This window comes from Erythrolamprus reginae, chromosome 2, assembly GCF_031021105.1.
Source record: "Erythrolamprus reginae isolate rEryReg1 chromosome 2, rEryReg1.hap1, whole genome shotgun sequence".
NCBI lineage: Eukaryota > Metazoa > Chordata > Lepidosauria > Squamata > Dipsadidae > Erythrolamprus > Erythrolamprus reginae.
This window is the reverse complement of record NC_091951.1, coordinates 48,269,068-48,295,076: the sequence shown is the minus strand read 5'-3', so window position 1 is coordinate 48,295,076 and position 26,009 is coordinate 48,269,068. Positions and strand designations below refer to the sequence as shown.

The 26,009-nt window shown below is 40.5% G+C and overlaps 1 protein-coding gene across 3 annotated transcripts in view; it reads left to right on the top strand.

Annotated features, from left to right (window-relative positions):
• FAM107A (family with sequence similarity 107 member A) overlaps positions 1-26,009 on the top strand; it is a 59,149-nt gene that overhangs the window by 16,526 nt on the left and 16,614 nt on the right. For 2 of the 3 annotated variants that reach the window (XM_070738139.1, XM_070738140.1), the window contains exon 2: positions 21,911-22,085. In XM_070738139.1, the coding sequence (XP_070594240.1) occupies positions 21,911-22,085 (175 nt within the window). Of the gene's footprint in view, positions 1-18,068; positions 18,106-21,910; positions 22,086-26,009 lie in introns of those variants that run through there. The other variant, XM_070738141.1, reaches the window with a different exon arrangement.

The following is a 26,009-nucleotide window of genomic DNA, read 5'->3' as shown; positions in this document are numbered from 1 at the left end:
TTTCTATGGTTTATACGTGAGAAACATTCAAATTGCAACAACTATTATTTATATCTATAAAGCATCGAGGAAAAGTGCACTTCTGCTTATGCTAAGGAGCACAAGAATGAATAATTCACATGATTTTTGAAGCAGTGCAATTAGGGGAAATTGCATTAAAATTTGCTTACAGGGGATTATATGGTTTCTACATTTATTTCACTGGTCATGTGGACTAGTAAAATATTCTTATGAGACCTCAATTTGCATTATTTTGGAGGAAATTGATATGTTGAAAAAGAAGGGGATTCATTAACTCTGTTAACTTTAGGAATCAGACAAAAGTTTAGTCATAAACTCATTATGGTTAAGCTTGATATTCTTTCAACCATCCTATAATTATATTACTTTAAAATATTTAGCCAGTTAAAATTTGCTGTATTATGGATATTGTACCGTTTCTTCTAGAAGTGCTTTTGCAGCTCAGGAAGTTCCATGAATTTGGGTGGACTGAGCATCCAAGACATTGTTTCTCCCCTTTCCAAAGAATATCCATTATCTACTGCTAACAATGGTTATTTATTATCTTCTTTCTTTGCTTCTGCTGCCTCAATTGTTTCTTCTAAAGCATTTGACGTGCAGTTTGTCCTTCATCTAAACCTAAAAATCTCTCCCATGTATGTGGTTTAGCCAGTTTTGCACATGGAGCTGCTATTCTCAAATAACTTGATCATGCAGTGCCCGTATAGAGATTTTTCACCATACAGGTGATGGTTTTTATTTTTTTAAATTGTTTATATTTATTATATTCTATTCCCAACTTGTTGTGATAATTTGAAAGAATAATTTGTATCATATTGAGGATTTTATTATTTTATAAATTTTGTAAGTCATTACATCTTTAACTAACCAGTTAACTAACCTGTTGAATACAATAAAAAGTATCTAACAGCAGTGAAGTCAGCAAACAACAGGTAGTCTGGTGGACACCAAGGGAAATGTCCATTGACACTGTGTCCTTAGACCCCACAATTTTTTTTTATTATTATTTATTTATTTTGTCCAATACACAATACATATAGAAAAGAATAGACATGTAGTGATATATATAAAGAAAATATATAAAAATGGAGGAGAAAATATATGAAAGGAAGAAAATATATATGATATATGAGATAAAGGAAAGACAATTGGACAGGGGACAAAAGGCACATTAGTGCACTTATGTACAAGATCTAGGCTGGGCCTATAAAATTGGATAAGTAGACAATTAATATGCCATAGTGGTTGGACATTGTTTCTCAGTTAAGATATTTTTTTCAAAGCCCTGATAGTAAATTGATTGCAACATTCTCAAGCTAATTCTATAAATCGGGGATGTCCAACCTTGGCAACTTTAAGACTTGTGGACTTCAACTCCCATAATTCTCCAGCCAGCCATACCAACCGTGCCAAAGTTAAACACCCCTGCTATTAACCATTCTGAGGAACTAGTTCTCTTTCAAAGCTATTGATAGTAAAAGAAATTCTAATGCTTTCTACCAGATCTGTAATGTGGGAGTGCTAAAGCTTTTAAAGCAATTAGTCCACACAATTAGTCACCACATCAACCTGTGGCAACATCAAAAGAATAAATCAGCCGTTCCTAATAGTTAATAGGACTGGATTTTAGAGGACTTTTAAAATAGTGAAATCCTCCTCAAACTGTTGTGATTGGCTCTGGCGCAACTCCTGCCCCACGGAATGTGGAGGTGGATGCAGGGGAAACATCAACATGTCATAGGCCTGTTTTATTGCCCACAGAGTCAGGTAGTGCAGTGGGGGTGATTTGGAAGAGGGGGGCTTGGCACACAACCCAGGAAGCCAATCTCCATTATCTTCGGCCGATTCGGATGAGGAAGTATTAGACCCACGCAGGCGCAGAATTATGCATAGAAGAGACCAATTGAAGAAATATTACAGGAGATAAGAGAGGCCACCTGTGTTTGGGTGGGGCTCCAGCAATTAGAGCTGCTGATATAAATAGCAGCGTGCTAGCTTGGCCGTTGTGGAAGATTATCTGATTGTTGTTTCTTCAGGACCGTACCTTGCTGTTGTTTGTTGATTTTTCACGACTTTGAAACCAAAGCAGAGCAAAGTGTGTGTGTCTCACTTCGTGGAAGAAGGAGGGCTGTGACGTTTCTTCACAGCTGCTAGCTAAGTACTTAAGGGGATTATACAGACTACCAAGTTGTTTTGGGATGAGTGCTCTTTGCAATACAAAAAGAGTGTTTTGTTTCTTTTGAATTTTGTGATAAAGAACATTGTTTTGAACTTTCAAGTGTGTGTGTGTCTGAAACTTTTACCCTTGAATTTTCGGGAGACTCATACCATAGAACCCGGCAGAACATCAAACACCTTCACATTTCACCTCAGCAATCTCCATAGTGTCTACTTTTAGTGTTAACTCGGAATTAGATAAGGAACTGCTTTATTCTATTAATGCCCCGTCTTTTCAAGTCAAATGACTAAAAAAACCCCCACGTTTCTTTCACTATATCTCTCCTAAACTAAGCGGAAACCTTCATAAAAGATAGGTGTCCATTATTTTTGTGTGGAATTTTGTTTTTAAAGATTTTTATTAGCCTCCTCCTCCTGGCCCCCACACCAACACTACCACTTAACTTCTGTTACACAAGAGTTAGTCAAAGATCAGCCTTCAGAATGAAATCTTACAAGGGAGAAACTGAGTTGATATGGCAACCCCCCCTTCTTTTTTTTGGTATTTGATATTTGTACTTGGCAAGCAAAATGATAAGCTTTGTGTTAATGGACCATGATAATGTCAGCTTCTCATGTAGCAACTGCATGAGTAAAGATAGCAAAATATGAGAAACGCTACTTTTCCAAGGCACGACGTTTCATATTTTGCCCGTTGAAATAAAGTACAATTTTTGTGGGGAGAAAGGATTTGAGACCTTTATAGAATGATGGGATCTTTAATGGACAAAGAACCAAAAGATAAATATAACTCTATTGCTATTACCATAAAACTGCAGTGATTAGTCTGCGTGGTTCAGGAATGAAATATTTATCTGTGGCTCTCAAGTAATCTTATCTGTATAATGCAAATTCAAGAGGATAAATTATGGCCACCTCCACAAAGCCAATGCATTCACTTTCTTGCTCATACATCAAAAAGCATCCTAACTGTTTTGAATGTACACTTTCCTTCAACATGAGAGGGGAGGGGTGGGACATATCGGACATACAGTACATTATAGTATAGTACAGTCTGGAAATTTTTGGAGGCCCTAGAGCCAGGGTGGTGCAGCGGTTAACTGTAGTTCAGCAGTTCAAATCTCACCACCAGCTCATAGAAACATAGAAACATAGAAACATAGAAGTCTGACGGCAGAAAAAGACCCCATGGTCCATCTAGTCTGCCCTTATACTATTTTCTGTATTTTATCTTAGGATGGATATATGTTTATCCCAGGCATGTTTAAATTCAGTTACTGTGGATTTATCTACCACGTCTGCTGGAAGTTTGTTCCAAGGATCTACTACTCTTTCAGTAAAATAATATTTTCTCATGTTGCTTTTGATCTTTCCCCCAACTAACCTCAGATTGTGTCCCCTTGTTCTTGTGTTCACTTTCCTATTAAAAACACTTCCCTCCTGGACCTTATTTAACCCTTTAATATATTTAAATGTTTCGATCATGTCCCCCCTTTTCCTTCTGTCCTCCAGACTATACAGATTGAGTTCATTAAGTCTTTCCTGATACGTTTTATACTTAAGACCTTCCACCATTCTTGTAGCCCGTCTTTGGACCCGTTCAATTTTGTCAATATCTTTTTGTAGGTGAGGTCTCCAGAACTGAACACAGTATTCCAAATGTGGTCTCACCAGCATTCTATATAGCGGGATCATAATCTCCCTCTTCCTGCTTGTTATACCTCTAGCTATGCAGCCAAGCATCCTACTTGCTTTCCCTACTGCCTGACTGCACTGTTCACCCATTTTGAGACTGTCAGAAATCACTACGCCTAAATCCTTTTCTTTTGAAGTATTTGCTAACACAGAACTGCCAATACAATAGTCAGATTGAGGATTCCTTTTCCCCAAGTGCATTATTTTACATTTGGAAACATTAAACTGCAGTTTCCATTGCTTTGACCATTTATCTAGTAAAGCTAAATCATTTACCATATTGCCGACGCAAGGTTGACTCAGCCTTCCATCCTTCTGAGGTGGGTAAAATGAGGATCCAGATTGTTGGAGGATGAGCGCCGCCCCCTAGAGTCAGGAACAACTAGCACATATGTGCAAGAGGAACCTTAACCTTTTAACGGGTAGATGAAACATAGAAACATAGAAGATTGAAAGCAGAAAAAGACCTCATGGTCCATCTAGTCTGCCCTTATACTATTTCCTCTTAGGGTGGATATACAGTGATACCTCGTCTTACAAACGCCTCGTCATACAAACTTTTCGAGATACTAACCTGGGGTTTAAGATTTTTTTGTCTCTTCTTACAAACTATTTTCACCTTACAAACCCACCGCCGCCGCTGGGATGCCCTGCCTCCGGACTTCCATTGCCACCGAAGCACCCGTTTTTGCACTGCTGGGATTCCCATGAGGCTCCCCTCCATGGGAAACAACACCTCTGGACTTCCTTGTTTTTATGATGCTGCGGGGGAATCCCAGCAGGGGAATCCCAGCATTGCAAAACGAGCGCTTCGCTGGCAACGGAAGTCTGGAGGTGGGGTTTCCCATGGAGGGGAGCCTCAGGGGAATCCCAACAGTGCAAAAACAGGCACTTCGGCTGGCAAAAGGGGTGAATTTTGAGCTTGCACGCATTAATCGCTTTTCCATTGATTCCTATGGGAAACATTGTTTCGTCTTACAAACTTTTCACCTTAAGAACCTCGTCCCGGAACCAATTAAGTTTGTAAGACAAGGTATCACTGTATGTTTATCCCAGACATGTTTAAATTCAGTTTAAACATTTAAATTCAGATGCCTAGCTTCCAGTTGAACAAATCCAGTTAAGGAGATGCTCAGTCATTTTCCTACCAAACTGTTTTACTGTCAGAAATTGTTTCAACATTTATTTGAATTTTGTCTTCCTATAACTTAAATCCATGTCTTTGTGCAATGTTCTCGGAAATGAGAGAGAACAGGCCCTGAACTTCTTGCCTGTTAGTCTCACATCGCTGACTCAAACTCAATTTGTAATTTACTATTCTGAGACTTTTCACAAGTACAAGCATGGTCTCACCATACTTAAGTATTTTCACAAGCACAAGTCTCACCCACTCTTATGTTTTTTACTTCTTTTTCCCAAGGGAAGAATTTTGCAGCAATTTCTACTAAATCAAACTCTTGTTAGTTTCAGTTTATATCTTAACTTATCAATAGGATTCTGAATTTTATTTCTGTTTTCTAGTACTATCCCTCCAAATTTTATGTCATTTGCAAATTTCATAAGCATTCCCTCCATCTCTTCCTCCAAATTATAAACACAATTGTTGAAGTGTTCAAGGTCCAGAACTGAAATCAATAAATTCTTCTCTGTATCTCCCTCCAGTTCAATATTTCGAGCACAATTTTCAACCAGAAATACAGTGTTCCCTCGCTTTTCGCGGGGGATGCGTTCCGAAACCCCCCGTGAAAGTCAAATTTCCGCGAAGTAGAGATGTGGAAATAAATACACTATTTTTGGCTATGAACAGTATCACAAGCCTTCCCTTAACACTTTAAACCCCTAAATTGCAATTTTCCATTCCCTTAGCAACCATTCAGATTATTACTCACCATGTTTATTTATTAAAGTTTATTAAAAAAAAATATTTATTAAAGGCAGACGAAAGTTTGGCGATGACATATGACGTCATCAGGTGGTAAAAACCGTGGTATAGGGAAAAAACCCGCGGAGTATTTTTTAATTAATATTTTTGAAAAACCGTGGTATAGACTTTTTGCGAAGTTCGAACCCACGAAAAGCGAGGGAACACTGTATAGCCACTTCCTTGCCATGCTATGCATGGGGCTGTCAGGGTTCCAAGTAACACCTTCAATGCAAGAAGACTCCAAGGCTAGAAGTTCCATCGAAGTTCCATTTTATTAGAGATGTCAAATTGGCAAATCTGGGAAACCCCGAATCTGAAAGCATCCAGGTTTTCCCAACCCAAAAGAAAGTCCAAGACCCTTCCCGTGCACCCACATGTCCATCACATAGTCCAATCAATGCACCATCCCAACTGCGGATGCCTCCCTGTCTCACCACTCCAGGTGCAGGCTCTCAGAGAATGTTATTATGGCTAGTTATCCTTGCAACTCCATAAAATTCCCCCCTCCCAGTTTCCCACGGCACTTAATGTGGCAAACCTGAAGATCCAAAGAAAAAGATGGCCTCCAGGGCTGGCATGGAGACTGCATCAAATATATTTATGCCAAGGCTGGCATGGGTATTTTTATGCCAGGACTGCAGTGAAGGGCTGCTCATCTTCGGAGCTACCAGTGTGTCTTTTGAGGAGCATGCGTGCATCTGGCGCCCCCATTGGCATGAAATTTGGCTTCTGAACATGTGCAGCAAGTGAAATCTTGTGCGAAGACCCACGCATGAGTGAGAGTTCAATGATTTTCGGCGATATTTTTGCTTCCACACCTGTGCATACTGCACTGGTTACTGATTGGTTTCCGGACACAATTCAAAGTGTTGGTTATGACCTATAAAGCCCTACATGGCATCTGGCCAGATTATTTACAGGACCGCCTTCTGCCGCATGAGTCCAAGCGACCAGTGAGGTCCCATAGTGTTGGCCTTCTCCAGGTCCCATCAACTAGACAATGTCGTTTGGCGAGGCCCAGGAGAAGAGCCTTCTCTGTGGGGGGCCCCGGCCCTCTGGAATCATCTCCCCCCAGAAATGTGCATTGCCCCCACCCTCCTCGCCTTCTGCAAGAGCCTTAATAATCATTTATACTGCCATCCTTGGGGCAGTTAGATCTCAGTCCCCTGGCCTACGAATATTTGTATGGCTGTTGTTTGAAGTGTATGACTGATTTTAACACAACGGGGGGTTTTAGATTGTTTGTTTAATTTTAATTGGATTTAGCTATTTGTTGTTTTTATACATTGTAAGCCGCCCCGAGTCCTCAGAGAGGGGCGGCATATAAATCCAATAAATAAATACATAAATAAATATCACCGAAATCTTGCTCATGTTATTTTGCTTGTGCATGCGCAGAATACAAATCTCACACGTGTGTGCGTCAGGAATACGCAGCTGCATGCTCATCCTAGAATTCCCTACTGGATGGAGCACCGGACTGTGTAAGCAGTGGCCTATCACTGCAGGGCTGGCATGGGTACTTTTATGACAGGGCTGGCATAGGAACTGCATCAAACACTGCATCGAACGCTTTTATGAAATCAAAATATATTACATCAGCATTTCCACAATCCATAACGGAAGCACCTAGGATCAAGAGGTATCAGGGAAAAGGTACTGTTGATGCTAGCTTTCCATGATTTTAAAAGTGTTCACAGACGAGAGTATTTATGAGTTGCATTGCGAGTAGTCCTTGGTTAGCAACTGTCCCAGACAGTGAGTGTTTGCAGTCACAATGATAAAGAAGTAACTTTGCAAATAATGTCCGCCTTTGCAGCCTCTCTCATGTTCACAATTACAGTCGGTTAGTACCATTGTCTGTGCCTGACCTTGGCATACTCTCCCACCCACCACCCTTTTTTTTTGCTTTCTCACAGAGCAAACAGTTCTTTTCCTGAGCTGTTTTTCTCCACCTCCAGTTACGAAAAGTTAACTTGAGCTTTGTGATCTTAATTGATTAGAAGCTGGGTGCTTGGAAGCTGCTGGCTGAAACTGACATGATTCTAAACAGTTTCACGCTAAAGGCCTTTGTTTGCCTCCTAAGAGGCTAGCAGCAAGCACCTTAGGCAAATAGCAGGTCCTGTTGCATTGCCTTTCATATATGTTTCCCCGCTGTGTGTCTGCTTACACTCTTGCAATCTGTCTCCAGTGAATGTAAATGCAAACATCAATTCTTTTTTAAAAAAATTATCTCAGCCATCTGGGTCAACATTCCAAAGGAGAGGGGAGAATGTGAGAAAAGGGCTATAAGATTTGCCCTTTTACCTGGTTTTCTCTACATGTGAGTTTTAGAATACATCTCTACCATGTGGGCTTACCCAGCTGTTGGAATTGTATAATTTCCCCTCTCCAACACCCCCCCCCCCCCACACACACACACACACCGGGCTGCCATCCACAAAGGTTGGGAACCATGTGTTTTCAGTGTATAGAGTCAGTATATTGCCCCTCAACAATCAGGGTCCTCATTTTACCAATCTCGAAAGGATGGAAGATTGAATCAACCTCAGGCCCATCAGGATCGAACTTCAAACTTTAGGAAGAGTTAGCCTGCAACACTGCATTCTATCTACTGCAGCACCAGTGCTTTTGAGAAATTGTTTTTAAAGAGAATGATGAGATGCATGAACTTTGAGACAGAGCCAGCAAAAGGCTGTGATGCCCCACCTCCAATTCAAGGGTAAACATTTGTGGAATACAGTACTTGATCAATTTTTTGTAGGAGAACACAGCGAACTTTCAGTAAGCCAGTCAATCTTTCAAGAAATCGTTCAAGGAAATTTAGCATCAAGATTCTGTCCTTTTTCATTCTTTTAATAGCACTTTAATAGTATTTTGATGGACTCTGGCCTTTGCATATAATGATTATCTATTTGCATCACTGACGATATTTCCCCAAGGCCCTTGGGTAACACTCAAGTTCTGGTGGTTTTGCCTGAAATCTCAAAGGAAACATGGATGAATCAAAACATTTATAAAGCTCTAATGTATTTTTGGTTGGCTGGTTCCCAGAAATCCTGAAAAATCTTCTGATCTACTTATCATCAGGGTAGAGGGCAGGGAGAAATACTACCACTTAGGCCCGGTCCAGGAGAACCAGTAGCAGTGGCCGCCAGTGGCTCAGAAAACCGGTAGCGGCAACAGCATGAGGCTCTGCCCACCTGCCTGGATGTCACCATTTTCTTTCTTTTTAAAAAATTGAAGATAAATAGGGGAGAGGATACATAAAGCAAAAGGATTATGCAAATATTGGTACAAATGTATATGAATTTAGAGTATACAGTTATAAATCAAAATACACACTTACATATATACTGTAAAAGGAAATAAAAGCTAGAGAAAGAGAAGGAAGGAAAAAGAGAAAGGAAAAAGAAGAGGAAAAATGAAAAAGAAAAGAAAGAAGAAAGAAAGAAGAGAAAAATTCATAGCTATAAATTCATCAGATATTGTAAATAGTGTCAACTTATCTGTTGACCCGATTACTCTAAAGCTTTTAAGTTCTTTACTATCAGTATAGATTAAGGTTTTGAGTTTCTAAACTTGAGTTAGATTTTAAATTTTGTCATTTTGAATTTGTTCATTGTTTTATCAATGATTTATAATGTTATTTTATAAGTTCGTGGGATAGTTGTTTGGGTGAAGGGTAAGAGGGTCATGATGGAGTTGTATGTTGTCTTTACTCCAGCCAAATGTACCATTTATTCCATGCTTTGTAGAACTCCGATTCCTCTTTATCTCATAGTTCAAAGGTCATTTTGGTCAGCTCAGCACATTTGTGAGTTTTGTTAATGAAATTTAGGGTAGATGAGGTGTGATCCAATTTCCAAGTTTGGGCGAATATTATTCTTGCAGTAGTTAAAATGTTTACCAGTAAGTATCTGTTGCCTTTATTTAATCGCTAATTATTCCTAGGAGGAATAATTCCGGTTTTAAGGGAATTGGTTCCCCTTAAATTTGATCAAGGTATTTTTTAATCTTTAGCCAAAAGGTTCAAACTTTGGGCATGTCCACCAAAGGTGGTAATAGGTGCCTATTTTTTGTTTACATTTACAGCAGAAAGGAGTTGTAGTTGGAAACATTTTAGATAGCTGGAGGAAGGTGCCAGCAATAGAACATCTTATAGATGTTCTCTCTAAAGTTAGTGGCAATAGTTAATTTGTAATTCTCAGTCCAGATTATATCCCATTCTGATAGATTTATTGGATAACCAAAGTTTTGGGCCCAGGCAACCAAACTTCCTTTAACCTGTTCTTCAACACCCTCTGCGCACATACAAAGCATTCGGTGCTCACACAGAAAGTGAAAAAGCACATGCAAGAGTGGAGCAAGGGTGAAACAGCGTGCATGCGGAATGAGCACACAAAGTGTGCTCTTCCGAACCGGTATTGATTCCACCTCTGATATGTCAAAGAGCCAGTTTAGCTTAGTACTCAAGACACCAGGCTAGAAAGTGAGAGACTGTAAAAGGGCGTCAGGTCCTGCCTTAGCCATTAAAAGGTGTGGGGGGGAGGGATTTGTGGAAAATAGGAGGAGGAATGCTTGAATATATTTGCTGCCTTCAGTTTTTTCTAAAAATAATAAAGGTGAGATACCAATAAATAAATGTAAACTGATACCCATCAAGTAGATGGCAGACACTGTAAATCAGTGATGGGGAATCTTTTTTCCCTCGGGTGCCGAAAGTGAGTGTGTGTCATGCACATGCAAATGTCCACACCCATAATTTAATGCTTGGGGAGGACAAAAACTGTAGAGGCTCTCTGAAGGCCGGAAATGGACCATTTCCCAACTTACAATGGGTCTCGTAGGTCCATTTTTCGCCCTCCCCAGGCTCCAGAGGCTTCTCCCGCTCCCCCAGAGGCCCTCTGGAGGCCAAAAATGTCCTCCCAGAGCCTTCGCATGAGTTGAAAATCAGTTGGCTGGCACGCACATGCACGCTGGAGCTGAGCTAGGGCAACAACTTGCGTGCCGGCAGATATGGCTCCATGTGCCACCTGTGGCACGCATGCCATAGGTTTGCCATCACTATTCTAAATTAAAAGTGTAGAACTGTTGACCTACAAATCCCAGCTGCTCAACCAACATGCCCAACTGTAGGGGATGTGTATAGTTCAGCAAGATATAGACAAACAGCCATAAGATTTGCACACAGTTTCTGCTGTAAATGTTTGTCTTGACACAAGAAGTGCCATATACATAGAGATGTCACAGCTTTTAATGCAGCCATGTTTAATTTCTTAGGAGATGGACAGCTGATGCTCTCATAACTGAAGCCTTTAATACACAGAAACTCTTTTAATTTGAAATGGGTATCCAAGCCCTTGAAACCAAGCTACATTTCTTTTTAAGAAACTGTAAATCCAGAGATCTTTTCAAGTGGAAAAGCTGAGAACTTCACGTTCCTTCTGTGTCTGACAGTCTCAAAATGGGTGAACAGTGCAGTCAGGCGGCAGGGAAACCAAGTAGGATGCTTGACTGCATAGCTAGAGGTATAACAAGCCGGAAGAGGGAGATTATGATCCCGCTATATAGATTGCTGGTGAGACCCTATTTGGAATACAGTACTGTGTTCAGTTCTGGAGACCTCACCTACAAAAAGATATTGACAAAATTGAACGGGTCCAAAGACGGGCTACAAGAATGGTGGAAGGTCTTAAGCATAAAACGTATCAGGAAAGACTTCATGAACTCAATCTGTATAGTCTGGAGGACAGAAGGGAAAGAGGGGACATGATCAAAACATTTAAATATGTTAAAGGGTTAAATAAGGTCCAGGAGGGAAGTGTTTTTAATAGGAAAGTGAACACAAGAACAAGGGGACACAATCTGAAGTTAGTTGGGGGAAAGATCAAAAGCAACATGAGAAAATATTATTTTACTGAAAGAGTAGTAGATCCTTGGAACAAACTTCCAGCAGACGTGGTTGATAAATCCACAGTAACTGAATTTAAACATGCCTGGGATAAACATATATCCATCCTAAAATAAAATACAGAAAATAGTATAAGGGCAGACTAGATGGATCATGAGGTCTTTTTCTGCTGTCAGTTTTCTATGTTTCTATGTCTGAAGCAGTATAAGAAGCCATTTTTTGAACTAGCAGTTTTTTGGTAATCTGTAAAGATCTACCTTCACTTGAATTCTGAGCATTAAAAATTTGTTCCCTTACATAACAGAACATGTAATATTATACCAGTGTAATAGGATTCGTAATTTATTTCCTGCTCCTTGGAACATGAATAATGAGCAAGGAAACATGCATAATATGTGGTGCAGAACTCATGCAATCAATTGCAGTAAATAGGACAGCAGAAAGGGATTTTGTATAAAAATAGGATCAGGCCTACCATTAAGCAAAATGAGAAGCAGATGCCACAGTGGGGGGAAGTAATAGTAGTCTCTGGGTTTTTCTTATCAGCTATATAATTGTTCTCAGAAAAAAAATCAGAACTGGAAGACTGGAATTGAGGGCAGCTCTCTGACTACAATTTTATGGGATTTATCAGAAACTTTCAATCTGCAAAACACCATAATGAAAATGGGGCAGAGTTCAATGTAAAGCTCATAATGTTCTAAGGCTCAAGTATCCATCAATTTCCTCTGAATGTTCTGTGCCTCTTTTAGGGGGGTATTTAAATTAAGCCTACAAACCTTCCCTGAAGAAGGATCCTATTTTAAGAAGATTCCTGCTTCAGTTAAACCTACGTGTATATCAAGCTCTGTAATGCTCAATACACAAAATAGCTGAGAAAAGCAAAGAAGGTAGGTCTGTTGGTGGTAGATCTTGTCTCACCATATTTTAAAAAATGTCAACAGAATTTAAGGATGATTCCCTGAAAGATGTACCCAATCCAGAATTGTCATCTGCACATGTGGGGATGAACAGGTGGTGGAGATAATAATTAATAATAATAATAATTTATTAGATTTGTATGCCGCCCCTCTCCGCAGACTCGGGGTGGAATACATCAAGATAGGAAACAAACGTCAGAGCCTAAAAAAAAAAACCTGGCAATTGAAATCCAGAGTAGGACTATGTCAGAGACAAGTGAAGTGGTGTAAGAAGATGGACAACGTCTAGATCAGGAGTGTCAAACCTGCAACGTCATATGATATATTGTGACTTTACCTAAAAAGCCCTTCATGGCACCGGACCAGGGTATCTACGAGACCGCCTTCTGCCGCACGAATCCCAGCGACCGGTTAGGTCCCACAGAGTGGGCCTTCTCCGGGTCCCATCAACAAAACAATGTCGCTTGGCGGGGCCCAGGGGAAAAGCCTTCTCTGTGGCAGCCCCGATCCTCTGGAATCAAATCCCCCCAGAGATTAGAATAGCCCCCACCCTCCTTGCCTTGCATGGTATGTTTGTTTGTTTGTATGGATGTTTAGTTTTTATAATAAGGGTTTTTTAGTTGTTTTTAGTATTGGATTTGCATGATGTTTTTTATTACTGTTGTTAGCCGCCCCGAAACTACGGAGAGGGGCGGCATACAAATCAAATAAATAAATAAATACCCCCCCCCTTTCGTTAAAATGGAGGTGGACGGGGCCACTGTGTGATACATTTGGCCCATGGGCTGCGAGTTTGACACCCCTGCTCTAGATCAAGAAAATTAGGCGTAGTTGCATAGCATTTTCTTTCCTAGATAAATTGATCATGATTCTAAGGCAAGTAAGGCACAAAAGGCAGTATTTTTCAACTTCGGCAACTTAAATATGTGTGGACTTCAACTCCCAGAATTCCCCAACCAGCTGGCTGGAGAGTACTAGGACTTGAAGTCCATACATGTTAAATTTGCCAAGGTTTAGAAATAATTTGTGAGGGCCCCATTTAGGCTTTTGGATCACTTGGTTCCCACTAAAATGGCTAGTTGGATTTCTTTTCCCATCACTGGATAACAATGCTCCAAAGAATCTGTTCCTGGGTACCAGGAGCTACAGTACATATAGTCTATAACCTACCTACCTACTCTTGGCCTTCCTACCAGGGTCTCTGTCGACCCCAATGTTATCAACCAGAGCTGAAAGAGAAGGCATCTCTACCATTAAAATAAAAATTGTTTCATTCAGCTTCAAATTAGCAAGCAGTAATTTCATTGAGCAAAGGAACCGCAAATACCAGCTCTGAATTTATAACAACAACAACAGAGTTGGAAGGGACCTTCGAGGTCTTCTAGTCCAACCCCCTGCTTAGGCGGGAAACTCCACACTACTTCAGACAGATGGTTATCCAACATCTGCTTAAAAACTTCCAGTGTTGGAGCCTTCACAACTTCTGGAGGCAAGCTGTTCCACTGATCTAATTGTCTTAACCGTCAGGAAATTTCTCCTTAGTTCTAAGTTACTTTTCTCCTTGTTTAGTTTCCACCCATTGCTTCTTGTTCTACCCTCAGATGCTTTGGAGAATAGGTTGACTCCTTCTTTGTGGCAACCCCTGAGATATTGGAACACTGCTATCATGTCTCCCCTGGTCCATTTTTTCATTAATCTAGTCATTTCTCTCATGGTTCTTGATTTTAAAGATTCTGAGCAAGTAACAAACAAATTTAGCCTCTTTTTGCAAAAAAAAAAAAAAGCTTCTGTTTTTTTGAGGAACAACATTGCCACAGAAGAGATCTTTTGTTTTAGTATCAGTGATTAGTTACTGAAATTCTTTGTTCTTGTGCTGAAGGGAGAAGTCGTCTTTTTATATATCCCTTTTTTCTTTGTTATGTGTTTTTCTTTTTTTACTCTTATTTCTTAGTTTGTTTTATTTCTTTTTATCTTTGTAACTGTAACCTTAATTAATAAAAAGTTATCATCAAAGGTTTACAAAAGAGTGGTTTGAATTATTCCTTTATTCTCCTGCCAAGGTTACTGGGAACTGTGTCTTTCAATACCTCTCATTTTACAAGAAAAGGTCTTCATAAAAATTCTTAGTTATCACAAGCAACAAGGGAACACAAAAACATCCTTTAGCTCTGTCACCTTGCTTTTTATCTGATGTTTACAAAAAGGGACATAATGTTACATACATGCACACACAAAGAGAGAGAAAGAGGGGAGAAGACATATCACACTCCCCTATTGAAGACTGTTTCCCTCCATAGCAGTACCTGGTCTGAAACAACAACTTGCATAATTCAAGGACAAACAGTTCATTAACAGAAAGAGAGTTTCCTTTGCCAAAGACACTTTTGTTTAAGAGAAAGGAGGTACACAGCATCAGATTAAACCCAGAAGATACAAATCTCCTGGCAGGAGGCTGCTTGAACACCTAGTACTGCATCTCAATGCAATTTACCTCTCAGAGCAAAGATAAAGGGAAGCATAAGAAGAATATTTCTTTCAGAAAGGTTGAGTTGGATGTATTGAAATTGGGCAAGAAGAAATAGATTGCGGGTTCAGGGAGGTCGCCTAATGTGAGTTACACAAGAAAAGACCCCTTTCAGTGTGCTTGAGGGATTTTGCCTCAAAAGTATCTGATAACATAGTTCCATGGCTTATCTGGCGTAGCTGTTTGCGGTGATTAATGAAGTTGGAAGAACTCTCTAGGATGGGTTCCCAACCCCCGGGCTATGGCCCATTCGTAACCAGGGCCTCCAAGCAACAGGTGAGTGTGCATGCACACATAGCTCCTGTTAGTACAGGGTACATGGTTGTTAGGGATTGCCATTGTAAACTGCACATTGTACACTTGTACCAAACCTGTACTTAAAGAGTTAATGTGCACTTAAAGAGTTAACTTGTACTTGAAGAGTTAATATTCAAGGCTGTTTCATCACTTCCTCGTTGAAGCTATAAAAGCTCATTATTCTGCTCAGTCATTTCCTTTTCACTTTGCCTGAGAGAGGGGGAGTTGTGTTTACGCTTCATGCGTATCTTCTTGTATAAGCTTTGTGCTTATTATCTACCGCATATTGTATTTTGCTTTGTGCTTCTAATCTTGTAATTGCTCAGTGCTTATTATCCTGTATTTGCTTCGTGCTTATTCTGGATTGTTTATATTTTGTTTATATGTAAAAAATACTTATTTAACTAAGTCTGTGTCTTGGTTTATCACACATCCACGCTCTGTTAAAATTTTCTGCTCGGTGTATGTCGAAGGTCTCATAGCTTAGCTAAACCGAGACATGCCAACAGCTCCATTCACACAAGTGCTGGGAGCTTGTGCATGCAACCCCACTCACAAGTGGCAGAGGCATGCCTTTGCAGTCCCATTCGCACAAGCGGCGGGCACGGGCACCTGCCGTTCACTCAAATGAAACTGCACGCACATGCGTGCCTACCCCTTGTAAAACATCCCTCCCCACCCCATGGCAGGCTTTCAACCTGGAAAGGTTGGGGACCACTGCTCTAAGAGTTCGGACAGAAATACTGTACTTCAAAGATGAGATACTTTGTTGTAAACCACTAGAGCAGGGGTAGGCAAAGTTGGCTCTTCTATGACTTGTGGACTTCAACTCCCAGAATTCCTAAGCCAATCATGTTAGCTCAGGAATTCTGGGAGTTGAAGTCCACATGTGGTGGAAGAGCCAACTTTGCCTAACTCTGACCTAGAGTTGCCTCTTAGGCAAGATGGGCAGCATATCAATTTAATAAATAAATACAGTATAAATAAATACTAGGGAACTGAAATAAAATATTTCATCGGCAAAGAGTGGAGTTTGCCTATCACTGAGCTACAGACCTTCCCTAATCATACCACCTCACTTACTGTCCACATATTTGAGGGAGACTCATGAATCCTTCTTCTTGTGTAATAACCACAATTACTCAGAAGTGAGAATAATGAGAATTGTGTTACTTAAAGGTGCAAGAGCCTCCCTCTTGGGCATGTGGCCCTCTGCTTCAGTTTTGTTATACAGTGTTCCCTCGCTTTTCGTGGGGCATGTGTTCCGAGACCGCCCGTGAAAGTCGAATTTCCGCGAAGTAGAGATGCGGAAGTAAATACACTATTTTTGGCTATGAACATTGTCACAAGCCTTCCCTTAACACTTTAAACCCCTAAACTGCAATTTTCCATTCCCTTAGCAACCATTCAGATTATTACTCACCATGTTTATTTATTAAAGTTTATTTAAAAAAATATTTATTAAAGGCAGAATGATGTTTGGCGATGACATGACGTCATCGGGCGGGAAAAACCGTGGTATAGGGAAAAACCCCACAAAGTATTTTTTAATTAATATTTTTGAAAAACCGTGGTATAGACTTTCCGCAAAGTTTGAACCCGTGAAAATCGAGGGAACACTGTATGTCTGACCCAAGAAAGGAATCTCGCCTTTTTTTTTCATCAAGAAGACATGGATGGCTGAATAGCATTTTCCATTGTTGGAAAGTGAATACCATGTACAATCTGTCTCTGGAAGGCACCAGATTGAAATAGGCAGCATTTTACCATCTACTTTTGCTACGATCGGTGGCTTGTTATGCCATATATTCCAATGATCATATATTTGATATATAGTACATCATAAATGGCATTCAGTTTTGCTTCTCTTCATATTTATATTGACATGAGCCTGGGTATTACATACTCATATTCGTATAATGAAATTTGTCTTCTCCATATTACCCTTGCAAATTTCTTCTATTTATGTGTCCCAAACTCTTGTTCTTTAAAATGTCGGGTATTGCAACATCTTGAAAATAATTGTCTGCCCGAAGAAGCAAATAAAACACGTTCCTTAGGCAAACATTTCCAAATCTTGAAATGGTAACACACAGGACAGCCTCCCTGTTTCCTGTGTTTTATTAATGGGCTTATTTTTATAAGACAAAATTCTGATTTTAATCATCCTAAAACTTGGGAGTCCAATGCTATTGGCAGTGCAAGGAGTTTGTTACGAAATTTTGTATCACTCTCCAGGAGCTATATTAGACTTAGCTACCCACCCATATATTTTGTGGACTCCCAAACCATGTTGAGTTTTCCAAATTACAGAAATTGTCTGCATCATTTCAAAGCATAACTAGAAAACCTTCCTTGCAAAAGAAAAGGAGTGAGATTAGCAGCCAACCTCCCTTGTGCCTTTCCACACAGTTAGCAATTTCCTTGGACCAAAATGGTAATAACGCTCACTCATACTTGGTGAAAGGAGTCACAAGACCCCTTATTCCTCCTGTGGTGCTTAATTGTAGTCCTGAACTTTTCACCCCAATTATAGTGATGTAATCCATGGCAGTTGGCTTTGCTTGGGTCTTTTTTCCATAGCCATCAGAGACCTGTCATTATACCAAAGCAGGAGGGAACTGTTGTGGTGGTATGGATTCAGTCACTTTCCCCTTTTACAAACGGAAAAAAATTAACTATGAATGTTTTCTGTTTTTTATTATTATTTATTTATTTGTTTTGTCCAATACACAATGAGGGTTTTAGTGGATGGAGATATATATATATATATATATATATATATATATATATATATATATATATATATATATATACACACACACACACACACACACACACACACATACATACATACATACATACACACACACACACACACATACATATACATAGTAAAATACATGATGAAGGTTATAGAGGAGATACTCATTGTAAAATATATCTAAGAAAGAATAGAAAAGAAGATATAGTAATAGAACATATCAATGAAAGAATAGAAGAAGAGATATAGGAATAGAAGAAAGGTATAGGAGATATAGGAGAGCAATAGGACAGGGGACAGAAGGCACTCTAGGGCACTTGTACTAGCCCCTTACTGACCTCTTAGGAATCTGGATAGGTCAACCGTAGATAATCTAAGGGTAAAGTGTTGGGGGTTTGGGGATGACACTATGGTGTCCGGTAATGAGTTCCACGCTTCGACAACTCGGTTACTGAAGTCATATTTTTTACAGTCAAGTTTGGAGCGGTTAATATTAAGTTTAAATCTGTTGCGTGCTCTTGTGTTGTTGTGGTTGAAGCTGAAGTAGTCGCCAACAGGCAGAACGTTGCAGCATATGATCTTGTGGGCAATACTTAGATCTTGTTTAAGGCGTCTTAGTTCTAGGCTTTCTAGGCCCAGGATTGAAAGTCTAGTCTCGTAGGGTATTCTGTTTCGAGTGGAGGAGTGAAGAGCTCTTCTGGTGAAGTATCTTTGGACATTTTCAAGGGTGTTGATGTCTGAGATGCGATATGGGTTCCAAATAGATGAGCTGTATTCGAGGATGGGTCTGGCAAAAGTTTTGTAAGCTCTGGTAAGTAGTGTGAGATTGCCAGAGCAGAAGCTACGTAGGATTTCACTACTTAATGTACTGGTCTCCCTTTCAGCTTCCTATTGGACTCTGGAGATATTTGATAAAAAGTAGAATAAGTCCAGGAATCGGAAAGGGAAAGGTAGAAGAGCATCATGGAAGAGAATCAAATGCTGCTTTAGCTCTGCATAGGTTTTCAAAATAAACTTTCCTTCAATATGCCCTTCTATCTCCCTCCCTCTCTCCCCCCCCCCTCTCTCTTCCCTCTTTTCACATTACCAACAGGATGTGACACCTTTATTGAATGCCTCCCAGTCATCGCAGGGCCATGTCAACCAGATCTCTGTGGCCATCTGAAGTACATTTCTCCAGCATCATTCCTTCAGGAGATAGGGTGAACAGTGCAGTCAGGCGGTAGGGAAAGCAAGTAGGATGCTTGGCTGCATAGCTAGAGGTATAACAAGCAGGAAGAGGGAGATTATGATCCCGCTGTATAGAATGCTGGTGAGACCACATTTGGAATACTGTGTTCAGTTCTGGAGACCTCACCTACAAAAAGATATTGACAAAATTGAACGGGTCCAAATACGGGCTACAAGAATGGTGGAAGGTCTTAAGCATAAAACGTATCAGGAAAGACTTCATGAACTCAATCTGTAAAGTCTGGAGGACAGAAGGAAAAGGGGGGAACATGATCGAAACATTTAAATTTATTAAAGGGTTAAATAAGGTCCAGGAGGGAAGTGTTTTTAATAGGAAAGTGAACACAAGAACAAGGGGACACAATCTGAAGTTAGTTGGGGGAAAGATCAAAAGCAACATGAGAAAATATTATTTTACTGAAAGAGTAGTAGATCCTTGGAACAAACTTCCAGCAGACGTGGTAGATAAATCCACAGTAACTGAATTTAAACATGCCTGGGATAAACATATATCCATCCTAAGATAAAATACAGAAAATAATATAAGGGCAGACTAGATGGACCATGAGGTCTTTTTCTGCCGTCAGACTTCTATGTTTCTATAGACAATTTAGATCAGTGGTTCTTAACATGGAGGTCGGGAATGACAAATTTCCCACGGTGTTGGGAACTAAAGCTTCTATTCTGGCACCTTGGAACATATTTTTACAATCGACCAATCAGGAGTTTACAGTGGGGGTGTCCCTCTGACCTTCCTGCCAATCAGCTTAAAGCTCTGTTGGGAGAATTGGCGCTAGACTTATGGTTGGGGGTTACCACAGCATGAGGAACTGTATTAAGGGGTCGCGGAATTAGAAATTTTGAGAACCACTGTTTTAGATTAAGGCCAGGAAGACTCGGGTTCATGTCCACTTTCAGCCATAGATTGGCTGAGTTGCTATCTCGCAGAGTTTGGCCCACCCCACATGGCTACAGGTATGGGAGACTGATGAAAGAGGAAGCCATGCAGTGAAGAGGAAGAGGAAGTATTTGCGGGGCATTCCAGATGAACTCTTGAAAGAGGAATGCATTTTTTCAACATGCATCAGGCCAAAACGTGTTTTTTTTTCAAACTGGCACTCCTTCTGCCTCTTGTTTGTTCAATTTATGTCTCAGAGGAAAGACGGGGTTTAAATCTTAGCACATAAATCTCACACGTCAGATGAAAACATAAACAGATGAGCATATACCAATCATTGGTCACTCTGGTTGAGGATTCTAGGTGTTGTCATTCCAACATATAAAGAGGACCTCAGGTTGTAGGAGGCTATTGTGGCTTTTTGAGGAGCGTAGAAATATTTGTGTATAGTGATCCCAAGCTAGTCAGGATCTGCTTCTAAGCTGAAGAAGTCAATTTACAGGTAGATGTGGCTCTGAGCCACATATAGGGAAGGGCAGAAATTTGTTTAGCATACATCTGAAGGAAAGCAATTCCAAATTTGTATTTTTGGAACCAGTTGCAAACCAAAGAATTTTTATTCAGTGTAGAATTATTATCACTCATTTATGACTATGTACATGAGAGAGTTTAGGCACGGAAGAGATAGATTTAGTTTGATAATTAAAATATTAACGAAAATTAGAAAGTGAAAGAAGCTGATATTGATTGCTTCTCCAAAATTCTAGTACTAATATAATGTCACTGCACATCTATCATTTGTACTAATCAAAATCACAGGAGTTCAAATGATATTTGAATCCCCTGTCCTATTGCTCTCCTATATCTCCTATACCTTTCTTCTATTCCTATATCTCTTCTTCTATTCTTTCATTGACATGTTCTATTACTATACCTTCTTTTCTATTCTTTCATAGATATATTTTACTATGAGTATCTCCTCTATAACCTTCATACTATGTATGTATATATATATATTGATGTATGTACTGTATACCCACTAAAACCCTCATTGTGTATTGGACAAAATAAATAAATTAAATAAATAAATAGATTAAAAGATAGATTTTTAAGCACCGGAGCCCTGCAGAAGACATAGCCTCCCGTCCCATGTCCTATTGTCTCTCCTATATCTCATATATCGTATCTACTATTCTTCTATTCTTATACTACTCTCATAATATCCTTTTATTCTCTAATTGATATATTCTCTTCCTAAATTTTCACTTCTATTTGTTCTCTAATATATTTTACTCGAGTATAACCTCTACAGCCTTCATTGTGTATTATTGTGCATTGGACAAATTAAAAAAATAAATAAAATATTTTACTTGCTTATTTTCTGGGCCTAAATTATTCTAAATTCAAATGCCTTGCAAGATTTCCAATGTAAATTGGTGACTTTCTTCAGAGATAGGAATCTAAAATCTAAGGGGGTTTGAGTTTGATTTATGCCTGGTTTCTGAAAATTTCTTTCAGTTATTGTGATGTCTCTTCCTCCCCCAGCATCTATGTATTCAGACATACAATCAGAGCGGCCTGATATTGGGAATATCATGACTCATCCTGATTATCTTGATGGAAATCCAGATCTTATCAAACCTAAAAAGCTGCTGAATCCTGTAAGAGCCTCAAAAAGCCACCAAGAACTTCACCGGGAACTACTTATGAATCACAGAAGGTGAGCAGAGGGCTGGAGCCATAGGCTTCCTCAGGAGGGATGGAGTGGGTATTGTATTATGTGTGCTGTGACATCTGTGGTTTTGTCTGTCACATTCTAGAAAAAGAATGTTGAAGAAGTGGGATAGAATATTAACACTTTGATCAATACTTTGGTATTGGAGATAACCCCTGAATGTAGCATATACCAGTGAAGGCGAACCTGTTTTTTCCTTGGGTGCCAAAAATGTGTGGGCGTGTGTTATTGTGCATGCGTGAGTGCCCACACTCAATGCCTGGGGAGGGCAAAACCAGCTTCCCCGCCCCCTGGAGGCCAGAAACGGCCTGTTTTCCAACTTCTGATGGGCCCAGTGTGCTCATGTTTCGCCCTCCCCAGTTTCCAAAGACTTCCCTGGAGCCAGGGGAGGGTAAAAATGCCCTTCCCCATCCCCCCGAAGGCTCTCTGGAAGCCAAAAACGCCCTCTCAGAGCCTCTGTGTGAGCCAAAAATCAGCTGGCCAGCACACACATTATTATTGTTGTTGTTGTTGTTGTTATTATTATTATTATTATTATTATTATTATTATTATTATTTTTGTATGCCACCCCTCTACGAGGACTTGGAGCGGCTCACAAGAAAAAACAGTACAAATCCAATACAGTGATGCCTTGTTTTACGAACTTAATTGGTTCCGGGAGGAGATTCGTAAGGTGAAAAGTTCGTAAGACAAAACAATGTTTCTCATAGGAATCAATGGAAAAATGATTAATGCATGCAAGCCCAAAATTTACCCCTTTTTCAAGCCAAAGCGCAATTTCGCTGAAGCTCCCCTCCATGGGAAACCCCACCTCTGGACTTCCGTGTTTTTGCAATGCTGTAGGGAAATCCCAGGAGGGGAATACCAGGATCGCAAAAACAGGCGCTCCGCTGGGGTTTCCTAGCGAGGGAAGCCTTCGTGAAATTGCACCATCGCAAAAACAAAGAAGTCTGGAGGTTGGGTTTCGAGGACTTCCATGTTTTTGCGATGGTGCGATTTCGTGCATCTGGAATAACCCCAAGTGCCCTTTGAAAGCCCTCTGGGTCCATCAGGCGTCTGGGGCGGAACCACCTAGTTGGTTCCACCTCCCTGTGGGGAAGGATTGGAGCCAGGAAGTCAAGCCACAGTAGAACACATGCACGTTGGAGTTGAGCTAGGGCAACAGCTTGCGTGCCAGCAGATATGGCTCTGCGTGCCATGTGTGGCACCCTTGCCATAGGTTCGCCATCACTGGCATATACTATAGATGTGTGTGTGTGTGTAGGAATTAATAAGGACATGGTGGCTCAGTGGCTAAGACACTTAGCTTGTTGATCCAAAAGGTCGGCAGTTGGAATCCCCTAGTGCCGTGTAACAGAGCTCCCATCACTTGCCCCAGCTTCTGCCAATCTAGCAGCTCGAAAGCATGTAAAAAATGCAAGTAGAAAAATAGGGAATACCTTTGGTGGGAAGGTAACAGCGTTCCGTGCAGCTTTGGCATTTAGTCATGCTGACCACATGACCACAGAGACGTTTTCGGACAGCGCTGGCTCTTCAGCTTCGTAACGGAGATGAGCACTGCCCCCTAGAGTTGAAACAAAGGGGAACCTTTACCTTTACTTTTTACAGCAGGGAAGCCAAAAGAAATCAACCCAATGCATCATAGAACAAGTCGACACAGAATTCTCACTTGAATCTCAAATATCCAGGTTCAGATTATTACATTTCAAAGAAGACAATTAAAGCAGTGATGAATGTACTTTTGAAAGGCCACATTGCTGATAAATTGTCCTGCAGAAAATCTGTCTACGCATGGTTTCTAAAAATTAATGCTAACCTGATGACACGTATTCAATAGATGAGAATATCTTGCAAGAAGAACAGGTTTGCAAAACACGGGGCAGCTGTGTTCTATGTTGTTTTTGAATACCTGTTTTGCAGGATATTTGTAGGAAAAGTGATTAAGGAGTTCTCTTTCTATTCTTTTAGGCTCAAAGAAGTATTTTTATATTTTGATTCTCAGGGCCCTGCCTTTATACCTTGAATAGATGCTATGTCATTCGGTCTAATGAATTTGCCTTCTATAAAAGGAAACTGATGACCAGCCCTCATACACAGCATTTCAGAACAAGCATATTGTGAATGAGATACGTACATGGGTTTCAAACCATTATTTACCATTATTCAGCCGCAACCTTAAGACATGAAAATGACTGCTTAGAAAACAAGCCATTGCTCAGGCATAAAAATAGTTTCCCTTTACAATGCAGAAACTTTGGCACAAAAAAGATCATGACAAAATTGCATGTAAATTTATTTGTGCATTTATCCTCTTTGTAGTAAGTTGCTCCAGTAGTGGGTTCTGAAACCCTTTACTACTGGTTCATGTGCATGTGCAGAAGCATCCTGGTTAGGTGGACGGAGCCTCCCACCACCATGCAACCAGTGCTTAGAACCGGGCTGAACCAGGAGCAACCCACCACTTATCTCCTCTCAGCAAAGTAGGACCATGGTCACTGTGATGCATGAGTATTATTATTTTTGTCCTTAATTAAGCATAAAAGATAGAGCTCTTGGATCATTAATAAACTGCAGAAATGTTGAGCTCACATATGCTGGGGTTTGGGGGTCAGGGGTGAGTTCCTCCCGGTTCGGACCAGATTGCCCAAACTGGTAGTGAGCAGCTGGTGATATCACAATGCAATCCTATTGCAAAGGTAAGTGGACCCAATGGGAGTGTCACTTTGATCCACAAACTTGCCAGCTACATTTTAGCCTAATTAGTATGATGTGTAAAGTTTGAATACATGAATCATAAGACTGGAAGGGACCTGAGAAATCTTATAGTCCAACCCCCTGTTCAAGACAGGAGTCTATAGCATCCCAATCAAATGGTTGTCCAGTCTATTTTTCAAAACCTTGAGTGATGGAGAACCCATAATCACAGGGGTAAGCAAGCTATTCCTTTGTTTGATTGCTTTCACTGTGAGAAAATTTCTCCTTACTTCTAGGTTGAATCTCCCTTTGACAAACTTCCATCCATTACTTCTTGTACTGCCCTCTGGTGCTTTGGAAAATAAATAAATATCCTCTTTTTTGTGGAGCCCCTGAGTACTGGAACACAACTATCATGTGTCTCCCCTCCATCCTTCTCTTTGATAGGCTAGACCAATGATGGTGAACCTTTTTTGCTTGGGTGCCAAAATGGTGCGTGTGCCCATAATGTAATGCCCTCCCCCCATGCATGCACACACAATCCCCTGCCCGACTGCCCCACCCACCACATGCACGCAGGCCTGGTAGGCCCATTGGGCTGTTTTTCACCTTCTCCAGGCTTCAGGAGGCTTTCCTGAAGCCTGGGGAGAGGGGAGAACAGGTCCCACAGGCCTACTGGAAGTTCAGAAACGAACTTCCAGTAGGCCTGTTGAGCCCATTTTTTGCCATCCACAGGCTCCAGAGGCTTTCCTGAAGCCTGGGGAGGGCAAAAATGGCCTCCCCAGCCCCCCAAAAGGCGAAAAAACAGTTGACCAGTATACTATAGGCAATGATGGGCTCCTACAGGAACAGTCAGGAACGCAGTTCCGGTAGCAAAATTTGCAGCTCCACCCCAGAGCACCCAATTTGCACTGAAAGATGTTGGGGGGAAAATGCATAAGCCACGCCCACAGTGTGATAGTAAAAATTTTGGTAACCCATCACTGACCATAGGGCAACGTCTCACATGCCCTCTGCATGCCACCTGTGGCACACTTGTCATAGCTTCGCCATCACGGGGCTAGACAAAGTTAGATCCCTCAACTGTTCATCATATGAGTTAGCTTCCAGGCCCTTTTGTAAACCTCAAAAATTGGATTGAGAAAAGCTTACTTCAGCTAATCATGGAAAGGCAGCATTTGTTACAATATAAGATACATAGGCCAACATTTGTG